Raw genomic sequence first — 21,882 nt, 5'->3', positions numbered from 1 at the left:
CATGACCACTGGACTGGGGGCCCCCACACACCCTGCCAGGGGGCCCTTGCCCCCTTCCTGGTCGCCCCTCCCTGGGGTGGGTCCATGGTGAGGGCTGGCCATACCTCTTTCAGCACTGCTCCCATGGTGGCCTTGCCAACAGCAAATTGGTGGCTAACGGATCTGTGGCTGTCAGAGGTGGCCAGCCGCCATAGTGTGATGGCCACCCTATTCTGCACCAGGAGCGCTGGCCACATACAGGTGTCCCGGTGCTGGAGGTCCTCGAATATCTGCCAGGTTATCCTGAAATTCCTGAGCCATCACTGGTCGTCCCAGTCTTCCAGCACCAGCCAGTGTCACCATTCGGTGCTGGTGGCATAGGCCGACCAGCTCTGGCTTGGGGAGGGGGCAGCATGAGGGTGGCAAGGGCCTCAAGGCTGGCTCCCAAGCAAGCAAGCCACCCATGCTGCTGGTGCTACATGGCAAGCAGCATGGCCAGCAGGCTGATCAGGATCGTGAGGGCATCGTCCTCATCGAGGGAGGGAGCTGGCATGGTCTCCGGCTGTTCCCCTGTGTACGTGCTGCTGTCTTCAGCCTGTCAGCCTTGAGCACGTGCGGGCTGTGGGTGCTGGGAGGGGCCCTTTAAGGGGTTGGCTGGCTGCAAGCCTGGAAGGGCTTGTTGGCCATGTGACCCCCCACCTTCATCATTTCCTGTCCCCTTACTTCGAAGTAGGGAGTATTTGCATGTAGACATTTAACTTCGAAGTAAGGGAAAGCGAACTTCGAAGTAAGGGAGGGTGCATTTTGTGTGTGGACGCCCTTCTTCGAAGTTGCTTGCTTTGAAGTAAGCAACTTCAAATAGTTATTTTGTAGTGTAGACACAGCCTAAATGTCTTTACAGGCTGCACGTAGGGGTAGGGCACATTTGAAATGCTTGCTTTAAATTGCTACACGCGTGGGAAAATATAACACCATCAGTGTCCTATAAAAGGAGGACTTCATACATTGCCACACAACTAAGGAAAATAAAACAAAAACCAGGGCAGTGTGATAAATTGCTATGAAGTTTTAGCCAAAGCTATCCCCCCTTCCTCCCCCAGCTAGATAGATATCAAGAGCTGCCAAAGGGAAGAGAATCCATCCCATTCCTTACTAGTTTGCTTCACTAGTTAAGACAATGTTCATTGTTAAAAACGCATGCCGCCTTTCCAATCTGAATTTGACTCGTTTTCATTTCCAGCCATTGGTTCTTGTTCTGCCCTTCCCCATGGAACGGCTCTAGTGCCAGGTATTTTCTCCACATTAAGGTATCATAACGAACTCTCCTCTTGACTTTCTTTTCGACACACTAAGCAAACTGAGCAACTTGAGTCTTTCGCTCTAAGGCACTTTTCCTGGCCATCGCATAATTTTTGAGGTTTTTTTTCTGCATCCTCTCCAATTTTTCGATACCCTTTTTTAAACATGGACCCCAGAAACTGATGGATTACTCTAGTATTGGTCTCAGCAGGGCTGGACAGAAGTAAAAATTCGCACTCCTCACTGCTCTGCTTACTCCTACATGGATGGCATTAGCTACAGCATCACCTTGGCAATTCCTGTGCAACTGCTTGTCTATAGTGACCCCTGAATCCTTTTCAGGATCTCCACTTCTCAGGGTGCAATGCCCCATTGCGTAACATGGCCTGAAATAGTCGTTCCTAGCAGCTCTTGCCTTTGGCTGTACTAAATGCACTTGGTTTGAATGAATCCAGTGTAACAGGCAATTCAGATCACTCCATATGAGTGCCTTGCCCTCCTCATCATTTACTACTCCACTATGTCGAATCTGCAAATTGTATTTACCACAATCTTATATTGACCCCAGACCACTAATAAAAATGCTGAATAGCACAGGATCTAGAACTAATCCCCACAGAATCCCATGGGGGAGGGGAATCAAATGCATTACAAAAGTCCAAATCTGTTACACCTGCAATTTGCTTTATCAACCAAACTTGTAATCTCATCAAAACATGCAATCAGGCTGGCTAGGCACGTGATTTACTTTCCATACAGCCATGCTGACTGACAATCATATTCCCACCCTTTGGCTTTTTTACTGATTGCATCCCATATCAGCCTTTCTACTAATTTGCATGGGACTGGTGTCACACTCTAATTACATAGGTCATCCCATTTGTGAGTACTCGCATAAAATTATCACTCTTCCACTCTCCAGAATTCTTCACAATATTCCAGTACTTAGTGAAATTACTGAGACAGAGATCTCCTCAGCCACCAGTTACAGGACCCTTAGGTGCAGCTACGTGGGCTTGCTCATTGCCTACCTTTCTCTCTCATAATGCAAACAAACATTCTTATTGTTTAGGAGTGGGCTGAGTAGTATTTCATCCTCCGCATGTGAGATGACTATCTTTCTGTGTATTTTAAAGACACATCACAAATACTTGCTGACTATCGCTGCCTTTTTCTGCAGTAACACATTTAGCACCCCCATCCAATAATACACCTATATCAGCCAGACTTTTGTTCCTCGAAATATGTAAAAACGTCCCCTTGTTCTCTGGACTTTTTATGAGCAACACTCGATTTCTGTTTATATTTTTTCTCTTCCTCAATTTCTACCAGTTGCTCTGAGCTTTAGGAAATATGCCAGTATTTTACCAGTTGTGATTCTTGTCTGTCCCATATAGCCACCAATTTCCTGTCAAATCATCAATTCATCTTCAAAACGTAATATCCTAGAGAAAATACTTTTTTAGAAGAGTCAGTGATATTTTACCAGTGGTTGTATACAACCTCTAATATACATCTCCCACATGATGCAATTTCTCCTGCCACACACTGCAAATATGTGCTTAAGGAATAAAAAACTTCCACTGCTCCTTTCTGGCCTTAAGTTCTCTACCAATGCTCAGTTAGCTGGACCAACCCCTCAGTTGGTTGCAGAGAACTACTGGGGTATCCAATCTCGACCAAGTATCAGTTTAGATCAAGTGATAAGGACTCTCCCTGTCTGCACACTGCTGATTAGGCAGGGTCAGCTAAGGACACTAGAAACCTCAGACAAACTATAAAATAAAGCCACCTCCCGTTGGATCAGCTGTTAAGAGACATTGTAAAATTTGCGTAATCTCATACTAGAGTCAATTACCCTTTATTTCCTTGCCCCATTTGCAAAGTCTTTTTTCCCCCCTTTTTGTACTTTGTGGGCGTGATTCCGGTCCTATCAAGGTCAACTGAAGTTTTTCCACTGACCTCTATGGAAACAAAACTTGTTTCTGTGTGTTTTTCTTTTCAGGCTAGTTCAGTGCAGCTTATTTAAAAAAAAAAAAAAAAAAAAAAAAAAAAAGCCTGTGCCAGTAATCCACAGCTCATAAGTGTAATGGCAAACCAGAATGCGCACACAGCCTAGTAACACTGAGCAATCATACCAGGATAAGCACTGCTCACAACAAGCAACCCTACAACAACAAAGAGGTATGTGAAATGGTGGAAAAAGCATTTGATACTGCAATATGTCAGTTTCAAGCTTCCAGGATAAAGTGAAGTATGTATGATCCAAAGAGACTTGGCAACGCCCTTTGACAAACACTGGGTTGTGTCCAGAAAAGCTGTATTTTTATTGTTAACCCAAAAAGGAGAAAGCTTGGCAGACGTTCCAATTCAGAGCCAAAGAGAAAGGAAGGCTTCTAGCTGGTGTTACGTCTTACTGCAATAGCAGAAACTACAAGCAAGCCCTCCAAAAACCAGCCACTGAGCTGCTTACAAAGGAAAGTTTGTTAACAGCTACCTGCTCAAGTAACATCATCTTACCTTGGAGTGGAATTTTGTAAGGCTGCTCTCTCAACATTGTTCCTCGTCGTGAAGATTTGCAATCAATGATCCAGTCTTCTGCCCACTCTCAGCTAATGCAGAGATGCACGGATTCTAATGGCAATGTATAAGGTTTGTTTTCAAATTTTTTCCCCTATGCTCCTGATTGGCTCAGGGTAATGCCCATGTGGGTCTACAAATGCTGGCTTTCTATCCATTTTAAAATCAGTGTCAGTTTTGCTGCTGTCAGAGCTCTTTATTTTTGTACATATAAGGAAGTGGCTGTAGATGTTATCTGAATGCGTTTCCTGTTTTATATGTATATGAGCAAAAATGATGTCACACTAAGCTACACTGCAAAGTTCCACAGAACTCAACTCAATGCCTCTAAGCAAGAGGAGGGGGAGAGAACACAGCTCATCTGTTCACCCTCTAGCCCAGTTTGCCTTCACTTCACTGACTGATGTTAGAATTCTAGGTTCTCTCCTTTCAGCTTCGTTTTTGCACGCTGTACCAGCATTACTCAGTAGTGTAATTCACAGACCAGTTCAAATTACACAGGAGTCATTTTGTGTGCATATGAATAGGATTTAAACCTCAAAGGTCTCTTAAATGATACACAGCTGTAAACATGATCAATGGTTACCTGGATATTTTACAATTGTAGGTCACTTCTCACCTGCAGGCTACATTTTGATTACACCCTGAATTACAACAACTGGAATTTTTGGAAGAAAAGGAGACCACATTCCAGGCTTGATCTAGAAAATCAGACTATGATCACAGTGGTCCATTTTGGCCCTATAATCTACAGCAGGATGTGAGACAATTTATCTGTGTTGAAAGCCCTTTGAAACCCTTACAGAAAAGATACTTACAGACCAAATATGAATAGTTAGACTGCCTCAGAGAAAATAAAAATCCATTCTTCTCTCTCTAGAGTCTTGTAGGAAAGCAGTGCCATACTTTCCACTCTCAAACTTAGACATGTGACTTCTGGGATGGCCTACACACCTATGATCATAGGTAATGAAGCTTCTCTTTTGTATTGCACTCTGGGGGAGTCCCTTTCTCTCCCCTTTTTCGTGGGTACCTACCGTTGCACTGAACACCACTACCCAGATTTGAACCTTGCTTCAAAATGAGCTAAAAGGATCCAATTTCAAGCAAGATATGTATGGCATTTTGCAAACTCTCAGCAAAAAGAGCTTGTGCTCATGCTGAAATGCAAAAAGCCTTCTGTGGGCTTGGGCCTTTGCAAACTCTCTGCAAAAGTTCGAATTCAGACTTCCATCTCCCCTTCACGGCGTTCACTCAGACTAGTTCTCACATCACTGTTTCAGTGATAAGCTGTAGGAAGTCAACAACCACACCAGGGGTTTTCCCTAACGAGTTTTTGCTTTGCTAGTGATTTTCTTAGTTTTTGGCTTATAGTCTAAAGCACACATTTCCTCCTTTTATTGCGTCTCACATTGTTACCCTCCATCCCTTGTGGTGGTAACAACAAAAGAACTACCAGACAGACGAATAAAAGAATTACCACTGAACTTGGTTTGTCACTCTTCACCAGAAATTTTTCTATCTACACCAGTTCTTTGGGGCTTAGCAGACACTGGAAGGGGTCACTCACTTACAGATGTGACCTTTATGTTGGGGGTGGGGGGGGTAGAGAAAGCACAAAACAGCTTTGAAAGCTTTCCTGCAATACTTCTCAACCTAGCATGCATTCTTTGGAGTCCAATGAAATAACAGCGGTCTTTTATGCAGGTAGGTTGTTTAAACTTGCTACATGGTAGGTGCCTGTTCAGATGTTTACTCTCAAGCACGTCTGTTTACAGTTGCTTACATGTTTCCAGTAGCATAAGCGCTCCAGAACACACCTGCAGTCTATGTAGGGAGGGAAATTTCACCTCTGTGTCACTGACTGCACAGAAATCTGGAATCAAAGAGCAAAAGCCATTGTGATCTGATCACAGAACTGGGCATGTCTGGTTTATCTGATCAGATATATTATGTCAATCTGAGGATGTTCACGCTGAACACTGTCATGGCAAACAGGATTTTGTCTTAAAGATTTCACAAGTCTTTGTTTGTGCATTGTGTCTGAGGGGTGCTTTTGGAAATCCATGAGGAAGTTCATACATGTAAGTTGTTGCTGGGCAAGGAAATTTTATACACTCAAGTCAACAGCGTTCTGGCCTCACCTTCTATGAACAACAAAATTTGGTGGCACTTCCCAGGCTAGAAGCAGGATAAGCAAAGAAACAGTGCTGAGGACCAGAGTCATGCCACACAGGGCACATCAATACTTGCAAGATCAACGCAGTTGCAGCCTCTCTCCTTCCTCTTTGGAGCACTCCCCCTCCCACTGCAGGTAGCTGAACACTGCTATCTAGCCTCCCCTCATTCATCTCATCTGCCCTAATCTATCAGCCTCTCCTCATAAATCGTGTACTCCAGCCCCCTTATCAGTCGCCCTCCACTGGACTCTCTCCAGTGTGTCCACATCCCCTCTGTAATGGGGGAGCCCAGAATTAGACACAATATTCCAGATGTGGCCTCACCAGCACCGAGTAAGAGGAATAATCACAACCCTCAAGCTGCTGGCAATGCTCCTCCTAATACACTCCAATATGGTATTGGCCTTCTTGGCTACAAGGGCACATTGTTGGCTCATATCTAGCCTCTCATTGACCTGGGGATTACAGTGCTTTGCTGCAGAATTGCACCTTAGCCAATCAGTTCCCAGTCAGTAGCAGTGCTTGTGATTCCTCTGTCCTAAGTAAAAAACCCTGCAACTTGGCCTTGTTGAACTCTCATCAAATTTCTTTTAGTGCAATCCTTCAATGTAGCTCGGTCACCCTAAACTCTCTCCCTAGCCCTATCCCCAACCCCTCCAGCATATCTACCTCTTCCCCCAGTTTAGCATCATTTGCAAATTTGCTAAGCGTGCAATACATCCCCTCACCTTGGTCATTAAGAAAGATGTTGAACGAAACCAGCTGCCAACCAGACAGAGCTATTGAGCCCAATGATTTAGCCAGCTTTCTATCTACCTTACAGCCCATTTATCTTTAACTTGTTAGAAAGGATACTGTGGGAGACTATAGCAAAAGCTTTGCCGAAATCAAGGTATATTAGGTCCACCACATTCTGCATATCCTCAGCCAGTTACCTCTTCACAGAAGGCAATCAGGTTGGTCAGGTATATCTTGCCATTGGTGAATCCATGTTGACTACTCCTGATCACTTTTCTCTCCTCCATGAGCTTCAAAATTTCTTGAGGTTCCCCTCCATGATTTTTCTGGTGGCTGGGGTGAGGCTGACTGGTCTGTAATTCCCCAGATTCTCCTTCTTCCCTTTTTTAAAGCTGGGCACTACATTTGCCTTTTTCAATCATCTGGTTCCTAACCCAATCAACATGAGTTCAGCGATAATGGCCAGCGGCTGATAGATTGCAGAGCCCACTCCCTCAGCACCCTTGGATGCATTTGACGTGGCCCCATGGATCTGTGCATGTCCATCTTTTCTAAATAGTTCTTAAACTCTTCTTTCTCCACTGAGGACATAATTGGCAGAGCAACATAACAGATACAAGAGTGGCAATGCGGATGAAGACCGAATTGTGCAAAGCCCTGAAGGCAAAGACAAAATTTAAAACTAAGTACAGTGAAAAACACAGACCCATGTGATCATATCAATGCCCAAGAGATATGGGTGTCAAGTTTAGCCTTGAAACAAACCTCCTCTTGTTCTATCTTATTTTTCCTATTCTACACTCCATTGGTTTTATGTCACTGCCACTTAATGACATTTAAAAATTACATTTAATATCCAGGAAATTGGTATGAAAATTAGAATTAAGGTTGAAAGTGTAAACGTTTTCCCCCTTTTCACAGACAGACTTACTTCCTACTAAGCATTTTAAAGGCACTCTCAAACTGGGGAAGCTGCAGTGAGTGAATCTAGCACTCAACCTTTACAATAAAATTATATCAGAAAATGTGGCAATCACACAACCCATGTCCTGTAGAAGAGGCATATGAGAGAAAGAAACTCACTGCATATTGCTGCTGTGCTCTGCTACAGCAGCAAAAAAAAGCACATATATTCAGTTTCTACGTCTGCTTGTTCTGTTTAAAAATAACTCTAAAGATATTAAACTATAATAAAAATTCCTTCAGTGTTTTAATGTGTCTGGTATTAGCTCTGGAGTTAATGACTTGCATGCTCTGACCTAGATGCTCTCTAGTATTTCTTACAAAATTCAGAGAGGTGGCCGAGTTAGTCTGTAGCTTCAAAAACATCAAGAAGTCCTGTGGCACCTTAGACTAACAGATATTTTGAAGCATAGCTTTCATGGGCAAAGACCCGCTTTGTGGTAATGTGCAAACATTTACAAACAAGAGGCATTGTAAGATCATGTTGTAACTTGTAACAGCACATGGTCTCCAGTGTGTTGGCTAGGGAATTGGTAACATGTCATACACCTTACACCTTTCTCCAAAGTCTTCTGCCACACCTTGACCCCAGGGCTGTGTCTGAACTGGCATCTTTATTAACATCATTCCCTGTGGCACCACTACCACAATACTCCATTGACGGACTCAGTCTTGGGAATACTCGCCCAGAGAGGATGAAGCCAGTTTGCTGACATTTTTACCAGAATCATACAGCACTACTCAGAGCTGGTCTAGAAGACACTGCAGTTTAAATGTTTGCAAGTGGTCTACATTGCCACCAGTTGAGCACCAAGCTTTTATAAAGTTAAGACCCATAATTCCATTGACAGTGGTAAACTAGTTCTCAAGGCACAGTTCTCTTTACGGTTTCATTCACAATATCCTCCCCTTGGTGTTGCCGCATCGACAGTCACATCACAATATTCAGGAGGGAGGGGGAAAAAATGATCAATTTAATCCCAGAAGTCACGGCACTTGATTTTAAAATGACACACTGGACATCCAAATCCTCTGAACTTTCTGCTTAACTGTCTCTTTTTACACGCTTATTGGTGACTGGCCAAATCAGATTATTGCTAAATTACTCAAATAAGAACATGTACACCTCCCAAAGATGTCAGGGGATTGAACTAATGCTTGTACCGCACTTTCAGGTAAAAGATATGAAAGGTATTGAGGGTTATCCTCAGGCATCACCTCACAATTAGTATTTCTAGGGTCACTGTAAATTCATCAGGTTACATGCTCATTAGGAAAACATGAGAGGTGTGCACCACGTTTTCATACAGGACTCTAAAATCCTGAATCACTTAGGCTAAAAGCTCTGTCAGTTTAATGTGTGTTGCTCAGGGGTGCAAAAACACTCCCCAAGTGAGGTAAGTTACACAGAGAGGTCCTGGCATTGGCAGCGTTATATCAGCAAGAAACCCTCTCCCACCGACAGCCACCAATGCTCCTTGGGAGCTGCTTAATTACGTTAACAGGAGAACTCTCTCAGATCAGCATAAAGCTAGTACACAGGAAATCTCTCCAATGTAGACAGGGCCTGGTCAACAAGCAAAACAGAACAAATCTACAAACCAATTCTTGCAAAAGGCACTCAGTGTAAAATGAGCAATAAATACTTGATATTTCTGTAGTACATTTCATTTTCAAAGTGTTCGACAAACATTAGCTTCCAGTCAATCCCGGCAGGTAGGTAAATGTTACCCCCATTTTACATGAAGAGAAGCCAGAATACAGAGAGATGAAGCTGCTCAACAACATTGCTGGAGTTTGATTCCCATCTGACACATCATATGACAGGTTCTCGGTCCAAGCTCTTGGGGTCAGACTTCCTGCAACAATAGTGCAGCAGTAAGTTAAAAGGGAACAGCTGTCCGCAATCTCTTCTCAGACCAAGACCCTTTGGGGAACTCAAGAGTTGCTGGAACATCTTTGCATTCTGTCCCAGCAGCAGACAAAAATGGGAGACACTGCAGCGTTAGCCATCTTGAGTCACACACAGGGTAGAAGACAGGGCCTTTTCCACAGTGGGTACATGTGCCTGGAATGCTCTGTCTTGAGGCATCCAACATCAGAAGCAGTCTTGAAGTCTTTTGGTGGACGAGAGTCCAGAGGTGTCATGATGAATGCCTGTAAAGAGTTAAACCCACAGAGAAGGGGATCTCTGTGGGAAGCGCCACATGAGCCAATGGTGAGACAGGAATCCTTTTTGAATGGAAACAGCTGCAGGCTGAGGAGTCTGTTCTGCAGCTGGAGCCAGGAAAGACCAATATGCTTAATTCCAGTAAATACCCTGACCACATAATAATCAGCACATAGATATGTAAGTAGAAAAGAAATGTTTAGACAGACAAATCAGGTTATTCTTATTTTGGATTTTATGTGGGACTTCTCAGGCTGGTTGATATATTCCTTCCTTCCTCCCTCCCCCGCCATCCCCCGGTAGTCTGTAACTTCTAAGCTGAATCCCAATGAAGTAATTCTAGGCACTGTAACCTTGATGATTTTACTTGCTTTGATTACATTACATTGAGCAACCAAGTATGCTACACCACCTTCCTGATATAGTTTATCTTTTGTTTTGTTAATAAATTACTTTAAGGTAATAATTTGATTCCTGTGTCCTAAGGAAGATCTGTGTATTTTTCATACCTAGATCAAAGGGTCAGCTATCAGATCACATCTTATTTCTTCTATTGTTCTTCCCGCTTCTCTCCTTAGGGAGGGGTGAAGCTTGGGGTTCACAGGGAAATATCCACAGGGAAATATCCACGTGTGCCTTCTTGGGTTTTAAGGGCAGCTTTTTCACTTGGTGGGGGAGGCACTACCCCCAGACATAGGGAATCTGTGACCTTAGGGAACTTTAAGTGCGTCCTATAAAGGCAAGATATTAAGGTTTTTGCGGGGCCCCACTTCTGGCATTTGGAGTGTCAGAGGCAAGGGATCAGCCCTGATAAGAGGTATTTCCCATTTTCATTTATTACAATTTCTGGGCATCTACCCTGTAAATACTGAAGTTTCATTTCATCTTATTACACCCAGATGCCTTCAGGCAGGGAGCATCAGTTATCAATGTTTTTACTGACTGACCTTAAAATATTTATTGCTGTGCGTAGGTTCATGGATCTAGGCGCCTATGCCCCCCCAGTCCATGAACATCTAACAAAAATGCCTTGGAGCTGGGAGTGAATGATGGGATGATCACTTGATGATTACCTACTCTGTTCATTTGCTTTGAAGCACCTGGCACTGATCACTGTCAAAAGACAGGACACTGGGCTAGATGGACCTTTGGCCTGACCCAGTCTGGCTATTCTTATACGTTTGCTTTATAAGTTTCCCCACCATCACTTTAGTCTGTTGATGCTGGACTCTTTTGGAGTAGAAAGACATCTTCACATTAGAAGAACAAAATTTAGAGACTGATGAAGATGCTACAGTTTGTCATCATCCCATTTCTTCAGAAGCAAGCTCCTGTTCCATGGGCATGGTCATTAAAAGGCAGACAGCTGCATTGTTCCAGATGAACTGGGCAGTCCATGGAGATCATAAATCACATTTGTGTTACTTTGCTAGACAGTACTCAGGCCTTGTTGCACCCTTCATGATATAAAAGACAAAAATGGGCTTGTGCCCCCAAGTTTCCTCAAAATTTACCTTGTGCTGACCAAGCTGCAAACTCCACTGACCGCTAACTTTTCATCCTTGGACAAGTAACTTCATTTTATTTTATTTTTTTCAATGTAAGTCTTCTTACACAGAACTAATTTCCAGCTGTACTGCTGTAGGCATATGCGTTCACTCAGAAGCAACTATCCATTTGGTAGAGCACTGTAGGGTAAAAGTTTCCAATGCCTATTACGATTTATGAAAAGATCCCCTTTTCATCATTCCTAAATTTCATAGTCTGGTATAAGGCCTAATGTCTCATAACATATATTGTGATTCACAGGCAGTCAGTGTTAGCGAAAATCTGCTGTCTCTGCCCTTTATCATACACTACAGACCTCAACAAAGCCACTAACAGAAACAGTGCCTTAAAGTGTGAGAGAGAGTGCCAGCCTAGCAGCAGCTGCGTTCAAGTCTCAGAACTAGGCTAGAAGAACACCCTCTCTCCCCAAACAACTCCCACTGTTGTCGACCTGGACTCTCAGAAATATAAAGTTAACAAACTCAGTAAGCTTGTCACTTACTTTTGCTCATGCTGCTTTAAATCCTTAGATATGCATCACGGGATCATGCCTCTCTGGAAACTCATTATTGGAACTCCATGCATGTACTGTTTAATTAAACCGCTAAGTAGTAGTATCTAGGTATTAGATAAACTTTATTCGAGCTACGGGAGGATTAATTTGTGTAACCTGTCAGATTATTGGTTTACTGTGCTCATTTTGTCTTGCTGCTACAGCCTCCAGTTGCTTCTCTTTGCCCACGGACATCCTATATAATCAATCAATTTTAACCAACTGCTTCACAGTGTCCACTGAGCCTAATAAGCGAAGTGGCACTCTGCCAGCACCGAGTAATAAACCCACCCGCTTGATTCTCACACCACGTCCAGACTTTGTTCCAACTGGCACACAAATGGCAAAGGGGACTAGGCAATATGCTTGACTGCAGAAAGACAGGGATGGGGTAATGGAGGGAAATGTTAAGAAGACTCTCTGGTATTACTGTCCACCCTGCTCGCTACACCTGAGCTCGCCCACCTACACCCCAGACAGAACTAAGCATATCCTGGCCAAGCGCAGGTGGAGGGAGACACTCCCAAAGGGCAAACGAGGCATCAAACACGGCCACCACAGGGAACTGCTGTCTAATGCATGCCCCTTACACGACACAAGAGCCTACCCTTGGCCCAAGTGGAGAGACTCCATTGCCTCTACCAACACCCTACCTAGTCACCTCCTACAGCCCACCCTACTGGGTGACAGCATACCCAGCCAACATCCACAAGCCATATTGTACTCAACCCCAGCCACATGGAACCTCTTCCCCCAGCCGACACCATAGCGCGCCCCACAAGCCCTACGGACTCACTCCCCTGGCTGACATCAATCCCTGTCATACTCACTAGGACTTGCATCTCCGGCTGACACTGAACCCAACACACACACCACACACCCCTTGTTCCCTTTTTGGTTTTGTCCATATATAGGCTAGACACACCACCTGTCTACATACTGCCAGAAATAAACACATATTGTAGTATAATGTACCTTTGAATCACAGGGTTAGAAGCCACAAGGGTCATCTCAGCCTAAATCCTGCCAAGATGCAGGACTTGTTGTGTCTAAGCCACCCAAAACTCAAGGCGATCCAGCCTCTTTCTGAAAGTCTCCAGTGACGGAGGTTCCATGACCATTCTGGGCACTCTGTTCTATAGACCTACTGTTAGCTGAAAACTTTATCCTGGGATTAAATCTAAATCTGCTCTGCTGTATTTTGACCCCACTGCCTCTTGCCATGCCCTATGCGGCAAAAGAGAACAACTCTTCTCCATCTTTTTATGGCAGCCTTTCAACTATTGGCAGATTATTATCAGGTCCCTCCTCCCAAATATTCTCCTCTTTTCCAAACTAAAACATAGCCATTTCCTTCAGCCTTTGCTCAGACATTTGTATTCCCTCCCTTTGATCACCTGTGTCACCTCTGCGACCACGGAACTGAGCTAACAGAAGCAGCTAACAGGGAGTTTCACGTGGGAGTTCTCCAGGTGAAGGAGCAGCAATTATGGGCCCCTTGAGGTAAGTGGCTGTCTGCACTGTGTGCGCTGGGGGTTACTTGTTGGTTGCATTAAAGATACCATGTGCTGAGCTCATATTTGTCTGTTTGTTTGGAAACCCACGTGCTGAGCTGTTTGCTTGAAGGACTATGTACTGCGGCTGGCAGTTGGAAGCTGTGATTTAAATTCTAGAACCCTCTGTTCATTGGTTGAGCCTTAACCAGGGGGCAGGACTATCACTAAGGCCAGGGCTATATGAAGCCTGCTAGTAAAGTGACCTAGGGAGATGCAATTCTTGATTTAGTTTTAAGAGGAGCACAGAATCTGGTCCAAGAGGTAAATATAACTGGAATGCTTGAAACCAGCGACCATAATATAATAAAATTCAATATCCCTGTGGTGGATAAAGCACCTCAGCAACCCAACACTGTGGCAATTAATTTCAGAAAGGGAAACTACACAAAAATGAGGAGGTTAGTTAAACAAAAAGGCACAGTGCAAAAAATGAAAAAAGTTCCCATGCAGCTTGCAAGGATTTTAAAGTTACCAGTAATAGATGCCCCACTTTAATGTATACCCCCAAATTAAAAAAAACCAGAGTAAGAGTACCAAAAAAGTGCCACCATGGTACAACCACCAGGTAGAAGCAGTGAAATATAAAAAGGCATTGTTTAAAAAGTGGAAGTTAAATACCAGTTAGGAAAATAGAAAGGAGCATAAATTCTGTTAAGTGCAAAAACATAATAAGAAAAGCCAAAAAGGAGCCTGAGGGACAGCTAGCCAAAAACTCAAAAACAGCAAAATGTTAAGTACATCAGAAGCAGGAAGCCTGCTAAACAACCCTCCTGCTGCAGGAGGGGTGGGGCTAAACTCCTGGCTCGTGTGCTGATGAAAATCGGCTGGCATGCCATTCTTGGCATCCATGCTGGGGGCTACTGACCCCTGCTCTGACGCAAGCAAACTAAGAGCTGTCTTTGGCCTCTCAGTTGCACAGCGTGTCCACACTGAAGAAACATGTCTCGTACCTTCTTAATACACAATACAGAGTTGCATTCTGCTTAACCACCATCCCTAAACCTTATTGGTCAATACAGTATCTTAGAAGATTAGAGTTGGAAGACACCTCTAGATGCCATCTAGTCCAACCCACTCCACCACCACGAGCACCCCTACTCAAAAAAGGGAAAAAAGAGGGGGAAACGAGGTGTTGGATATGAACAGCAAAGAGAAATCAAAACCCTGTTTAAACAGACTGATGGAAAGCTCTCTTTCAAAGCCATCCTTACCCCATGTTACTAACACTGTTGGCCAAAGAAAGTTGAGAGGCAGAATTATTTGGGGGAATAGGACAGACTCTTGGTCCACACCACTAAACAGGACCAGCTTGCCTGAAGACAGGCAGGTGGGTAGTTGTGAGAAAAATGCCCATTGCCTGAGAACTGCATACAGCTTTCCTGAGCTAAACAAGTCTCTTATTTTTGTTAACATCATCCCCCAAACCTCCTTCTGGTCCCCATCTCACAGATTTAGACTGCAGCCTCTTTGGGGCAGAGTGTGTCATTTACCAAATGTTGGTACAGTGCTTGGGACACCGGGTCCTCAGCCTGGAGGAGAGCTCCAGACTCCCTGACAATATGTCTCAGCTACTTCTGATTCCATAACATGGCGGGTTCCACTACCCAGCAGGAGCTGCAATGGCTCCATGAAGTGGAGAAAATATCAGGATCAGGAGAAAACAGATGATGAAACATGATATTTCCTCCACTTACCTTCATTGAGCCATTGTAGCTGCTCTTGACATTGGAAACAGTATTGCTTGTCATAGCAACAGGAGTGGACTCCAGTGACCCCTTGGACTTCACTGGGAGAGAAAAGGACAGTATTCTGTATATGTAATATCTGATGAGGTACATAAATCAATATTCAACAAAAAACTGAACACATCATAAATTAGGCAATAGCCAAGCTTTCAGTATCATGGGACATGACAAGAGAAAAACCCTGCACATGGGTGCTGGTGAGAGGGGAATGGAGCAACATGAAGGGGATGCTGTTAGATGCAGGGTTTACAGCTCGGTTGAATAGCTCTTCATACCTGTGACACTCCAGCAGGACCAGTCCAAATAACTTCTGGACTGGCGAGCAAGCCTGAAGGTCAGCCCGAGATTTTCAGCACCACGACTACTCACCTGCATTACCATTGCTCACCAGCAGCTGGAATTCCCCCATCTCACCCAGCGAGGCCAGAATTTAGAGGCATGGTCTTCCCGCATACACAGGATAGGGGAGGAAAGTTGATGTCTGCTTGCACTGGGGAAGGTGTATGACTGCTGTGTTGTGTGTTTGTAGTACAAACCTACAGGCCTAGGGCTCACAATGGAGCCTCCAAACAAACTGCTACCTGCAGGTGCCTTTCCAGGGAAGGATTTATTGAGCACAGTGCAAGATGCAAGAGGCATTCCTTCATTTAGGGAGCTCCACCAGGAAAAGAGGGGGAAGCACACTTGTCATAAGTTTTCCTTAGCAACCAACGGGGGGAAGAATAGCTCAGTGGTTTGAGCATTGGCCTGTTAAACCCAGCGTTGTGAGTTCAGTCCTTGAGGAGGCCATTGAGGGATTCAGGCAAATACATGTCAAGGATGGTGCCTGGTCCTGCCATAAGGGCAGGGGACTGGACTAGATAATCTCCCAAGGTCCCATCCAGTTCCAGGAAATGTGTATCTCCAATCATTTTATATACTTAGTTTATGAGCCATAAGAATCTCAGAGCTTTCTGCAGACCCTTTTAGGCCTAGCACATGGCAATATCTCTTCTGAAGGGGCAAATTACCTCTCTTTTTCCATCTGCTTTTCTTCCTTTCTTTGTTACTGCCACCATCGCTGCTACTGCTGCTACTGCTGCTGTTCTCCAAGCTCTGAGAGTCTGACTGTGCATCACTGCTGTCTTCAGAGCCATCAGACAGCTCTTTTAATCCGTCTGCAACATCCTTCTACAAAGGAAAGAAAGATACGTCACATCGACTCTGCCTACTCCAAGTCCATACACATTTCATGCGAAACGAAAACATCAAAAGGAGAAGGCTTTTTGTATTATTCACTAAGCACAGACGATGGTTTCTTCTATGCAGTTGAGTGACATCAGAGACCATCCTCGTCTGACTCCCACACACCCACATTGCCCTACAACATCACATACAAAATGCTGCCACTCAACCCCTCTGTCTTGCATGTTATGTTCATCTTATCACCCCTTAAAGTTTTCCTGTTGCTCTTCCATTTCTCCTGTACCTGCCATGGTCTCATTCCAACATCCCCACCTGCCCTCACTGCTCACCAAGATCACGGCCACTCTTCACCTTCTTTATCTTTGCCCCTCCTCCCACACTCCCCTTTCTGAGCTCACGTGCACAGCACCTGCCTTCAAGATTTAACATGTCTTCTTCAACATGTTCCTCATGGGCTGTGCTCCTGCTCCACAACTGCTGTACCTGATCTTAGACTGTGAACTCCTCAGAAAGGGGCTGTTCCTTAACTTTTTGAAAGCACCTTGTATGGGATAATAAGTCTTCTTGCATCTCTAAACAGCAGCAGACTACAACCATGCAGTATAACCATTTTGTTATTTATATACCTCAAAGTCTGCACAGTGCTTTACAAGCACTAGGAAGATGGTATTACCCCTTCCCCTGAGGAGCTTAGAGTCCAAACAGGTCCTAATGAAAAGAGGCTAGCAGAGGAGCCAGAGAGAGTAATTAAGGTAAGGAGTTTAGCACAATTCTTTCACTTTTTTCAGGGGGAAAAGGGGTCACTTGCATCAGACTTTTTTTTTTATTTTATTTTTAAATCCATATTCCTACCTACCCAGATGTCAATGCCCACCCTGGATCAAACACTGATGCCAGCCAGTCTTCACAGTCCACTTTGATTTTTAAAACAACCACCTTCCATGTCATTGCCCAGCCTGCCTCTCCCACTTGGCAGAAGTACCTCAAATATCCACAAAGGCACATCATTGTCCTCCCTTAAATCCCCCCTCAAAACTCTTCCACAGTGATGCTTATTAAAAGAGACTCCCCAGTATTAGCATATCATCTCCTTGTGCTCGCCACCTGCTGTCTCTTGTCTTAGACTCACGCGGAAAGTCTTAGGAGCAGAAACTATTTCTGCATTGTGTTTATGCAGTAGCTAGAAGAAAGGGGGCTGGTCCCTGACTGGAGTGCCGAGGGGCTAACACAAATGCAAGAAGGTTAAAGGTTTGAAGGGCAGATTAGGGTTTCTAAGTTTGACAGCAAGCACATATTTTAAGTTGAAAGTCTAACTGCTTGGGTAAGGGAGGAAGTTCTATTTGTGAAAAAGACAAGGGGCCTGACCCAAAGCCCACTAAGTTAGTGGAAAGAGTCCAAAGGACTTCAGTGGGCTTTGGATCAACTCCCTAATGACCAATAATGCATTGACAGAGCTTGATACAGAAGTGTAAAACAAAGGTCAAACTCACTGTATCATCACAGTATGCGCATGTGGGTGCATGTGCGTCTTCATGCTGATGAAAGCTACCGGAACAACAGCCTCACAGACCAAGTCCTGTCTCCACGCAGACTCATGGATGGCAAGGCCGGGGGATGCTGCTCTCCACCACGCACAGACTACCCTCTAGTGAGGCTCGTCATTTGGTTTGGCCTGGTTTGCCACAAGGATGCTAGTTACTTCCAACAAGTTGGTAGTTCTGCCGCTGTGGATTTTTACTACTGTCAACATCTTTTCGCAACATTTTTCCTGTAAGTGTCGAATGACGAAAATTGCATCAATAGTGCTCCACTGTGCACGAAAACTGCACCATGATTAGATGTGGTAGATGATTTGAGTCAAACACAATTGCAGGAAGATCCATGCTAAAGTCTTGTCAGCAGTGGATAGCAAAGAGATGTCACAATAATTACTGCAGACATTCTTTGGGCCTGTATGCTTCTCAATAGCCATTATGTTGGCATCTATCAGATATTGTGGTATGATTTCTTGAAGCCAGAGATGAAAAAATTCAGGAAGTTTATCAATGAGGAGATTTTTCATGTTTGAAATTTCCAGCTGAAATATCCAGCAACTCATCGGAAATAGTAAATAATTAAGTTGTTCTCTAAAATGTACACATCAATGATGGATGACAGTGCAAGATAACATAAGAGACTGACCATCAGCACTAGGCAGCACTGTCAAGACAGATTAAGTAGGAATATATACAGCTTTGACTGCATTCCAGGAACATTTGGGGTCATGTGTGGCAGCAAGAACCAGTCGTTTGTCTGCTTTACAGTAAAGCCGCATTATTTCGCAGTTGGTAGAGTTTGCACTGGAGCATGCTGCAAGCTGCCACACATTTGGTCTTTTTCCACTCAGAGCAGGCAAGCTAAGGGCTCAGCAGGCACTTATCACTTGACATCAAGGGGATTCTCTATTTCATTAGGCTACTGATGTTTGTGTCTTACCTATCATGGAATCAAAGGGACCTTGAAAGGTCATTAAGTCCAGCCCCCTGCCCTCATGGCAGGACCAAGTACTGTCTAGACCATACCTGATAGACATTTATCTAAACTGTTCTTAAATATCTCCGGAAATCGAGATTCCACAACCTCCCCAGGCAATTTATTCCACTGTTCAACCACCCTGACAGTTAGGAACTTTTTCCTAATGTCCAACCTAAACCTCCCTTGCTGCAGTTTAAGCCCATTGCTTCTTGTTTTATCCTCAGAGGCCAAGAACAAGTTTTCTCCCTCCTCCTTATGACACCCTTTAAGATACCTGAAAACTGCTATCATGTACCCCCTCAATCTTCTCTTTTCCAAACTAAACAAGCCCAATTCTTTCAGCCTTTCTTCATAGGTCACGTTCTCTAGTCCTCTGATCATTTTTGTTGCTCTTTTCTGGACACTCTCCAATTTCTCCACATCTCTTGAACTGCGTGCGGTGCCCAGAACTGGACACAATACTCCAGCTGAGGCCTAACCAACGTAGAGTAGAGCAGGAGAACGACTTCTCGTGTCTTGCTCACCACACACCTGTTAATGCATCCCAGAATCAGGTTTGCTTTTTTTGTAGCAGCATCACACTGTTGACTCATATTTAGCTTGTGGTCCACTATAATCCCTAGATCCCTTTCTGCTGTACTCCTTCCTAGACAGTCACTTCCCATTTTGCATGTGTCAAACTGATTGTGCCTTTCTAAGTGGAGCACTTTGCATTTGTCTTTATTAAACTTCATCCTGTTTACCTCAGACCATTTCTCCCATTTGTTCAGATCATTTTGAATTATGACCCTAACCTCCAAAGCAGTTGCAACCCCTCCCAGCTTGGTATCATCTGCAAACTTAATAAGAATACTTTCTAAGCCAATATCTACATGGTTGATGAAGATATTGAACAGAACCGGTCCTAAAACAGACCCCTGCAGAACCCCATTTGTTATACCTTGCCAGCAGGATTGAGAACCATTAATAACTACTCTCTGAGTATGGTTAGCCAGCTAGTTTTGCACCCACCTTATAGTAGCCCCATCTAAGTTGTATGTGCCTAGTTTATTGATAAGAATATCATGTGAGACCATATCAAATGCCTTACTAAAGTCTTGGTATACCATATCCACCACTTCTCCCTTATCCACAAGGCTCGTTATCCTACCAAAGAATGCTGTCAGATTGGTTTGACCTACGCCATAGTTTCCAAGTATACCATGCTTTGCAAAATCACCACAGCCAACACCAGCATTAAAGTTACCTGAAATAATTAGGCAGTCTTCACAATAACCAATACTGCACAGCATGTTCTGTCATTGTGCTGTTCTCATACAGCCTGATCTTTGCACTCCAGGTTTATCTTGTTATATTCCCTAGCATCAAGGTGCTGCTGAGTCTCTTAACTAGCACAGACATCCTGAATCCTACTTGTCATGCCCATATTTATCATTTAAGCCTCCAATCATCTTCCCCCTTACACCCGCTGAATAATGAGGCAAGATGCTTATGTCAAGCCAGGCCTACACCTGCTTCCCCACTTGAGTTGAGATGAAACATGGGCTGCACACCACAGCATTTTCTACACATGGGAGAGGAATCACCATGAGAGATAACCGGGGAGGACTGAACAGGTTTCAGATGAACTGAAACAAACAGGGATTCAGAGATTCTACGGGCCAGAACGGGACCATTGCAAGCATCTTTTCTAACATTCTATATTGCACAGGCAAGAGAACTTGCCCATAATAATTTCTGGAGCAGATTTCAGAAACACACACACTCGATGTTAGAACCAGTGATGGAGACCCCACCACAGTCCTGGGTAAATTGTTTTAATAATTACTCTCACCTTTAAAAATGTACACATTATTTCCAGTCTAAATTTGTCTCACTCCAGCTTCCAGCCAATGGATTATGTTCAGTTTAGCAGATGACTTTTGAAGAGTCCATTATGAAATTCTTCTCTGCCAAGTAGCTACTGACTGACTGTATTCAAATCACCCATGACTATCTCTTTGTTAAGGAACACACAGCACTCCTGCAGTTTCTCATTACAAGGCATATTTCTCACCCTTTAATCATACTTGTAGCTCTTCTCTGAATCCTCTCTCATTTATCAACATCCTCCATGAATTGTGGGCATTACAACCGGATGCACAATGCCAGCAGTGGTCCTAGTGCAAATACAGATATAATATAACCTCTCTGTTCCTATTCAAGATTATCCTGTTTACGAATACCAGGTTTGCGCTAGCTCTTTTGTATGCGGTTTTGGGACAGCATTCTTTGTTCCTCGATATACACATTTACGTTTAGCAGTATTAATATGAACAGTGTTTGCTTGCCCCCAGTACTAACGTGAATTTGTGAAATCTTCTCTCAATAGTTAAACTGGTTACTCAGGTGTAGGTGTGCCATCTTGTTTTGTTTTAACTTCAGGGCAACATCCATTTGGAAGGAGATTTCTTCCTTGTTCAGGAGAAAGGTGGAAAAACAAAGAAAGAACAAGAAATTGTTGCTACGCAATCAATCAATCCATAGAGAGCGTGCACAGAGCTCGGGGCTCTCTCTCTTGCCTGGTCACTGGGAGGGTGCAGTGAGCGCTGCTCCCCTGAGTGACAGGCTCTCTCAGAAGGCTGGTCACTAGCTTGAAGGGACAGTCTACTGATTAGACTAGGTAACATCAGGGAAGTGGTGACCTGCAGTGACGAATCATTCTATTAGACAGGGTTAACATCCACGCACTAGGGTGGGTGGGTCAGGGTGGGTATTTAGATAGGATTCCGCCTGACCTCCTGCTGCCATCCATTTGTTCCTGATCAACATCGAGACAGTGTGTGGCCAGAGAAGGTAGAAGTATGACCCCAATTCCCTTCTCCCGCCCTGT

At 44.1% G+C, this 21,882-nt stretch overlaps 1 protein-coding gene across 3 annotated transcripts in view; it reads right to left on the bottom strand.

The window, feature by feature from the left end:
* Window positions 1-21,882, bottom strand: part of ASXL2 (ASXL transcriptional regulator 2) — a 221,807-nt gene that overhangs the window by 100,143 nt on the left and 99,782 nt on the right. For all 3 annotated transcript variants that reach the window (XM_074991522.1, XM_074991524.1, XM_074991523.1), the window contains one exon: window positions 16,322-16,481. In XM_074991522.1, the coding sequence (XP_074847623.1) occupies window positions 16,322-16,481 (160 nt within the window). The remainder of the gene's footprint in view (window positions 1-16,321; window positions 16,482-21,882) is intronic.

This window comes from Carettochelys insculpta, chromosome 3 (assembly GCF_033958435.1).
Source record: "Carettochelys insculpta isolate YL-2023 chromosome 3, ASM3395843v1, whole genome shotgun sequence".
Taxonomy (NCBI): Eukaryota; Metazoa; Chordata; order Testudines; family Carettochelyidae; genus Carettochelys; species Carettochelys insculpta.
This window is presented reverse-complemented; position numbering and strand designations above follow the sequence as displayed.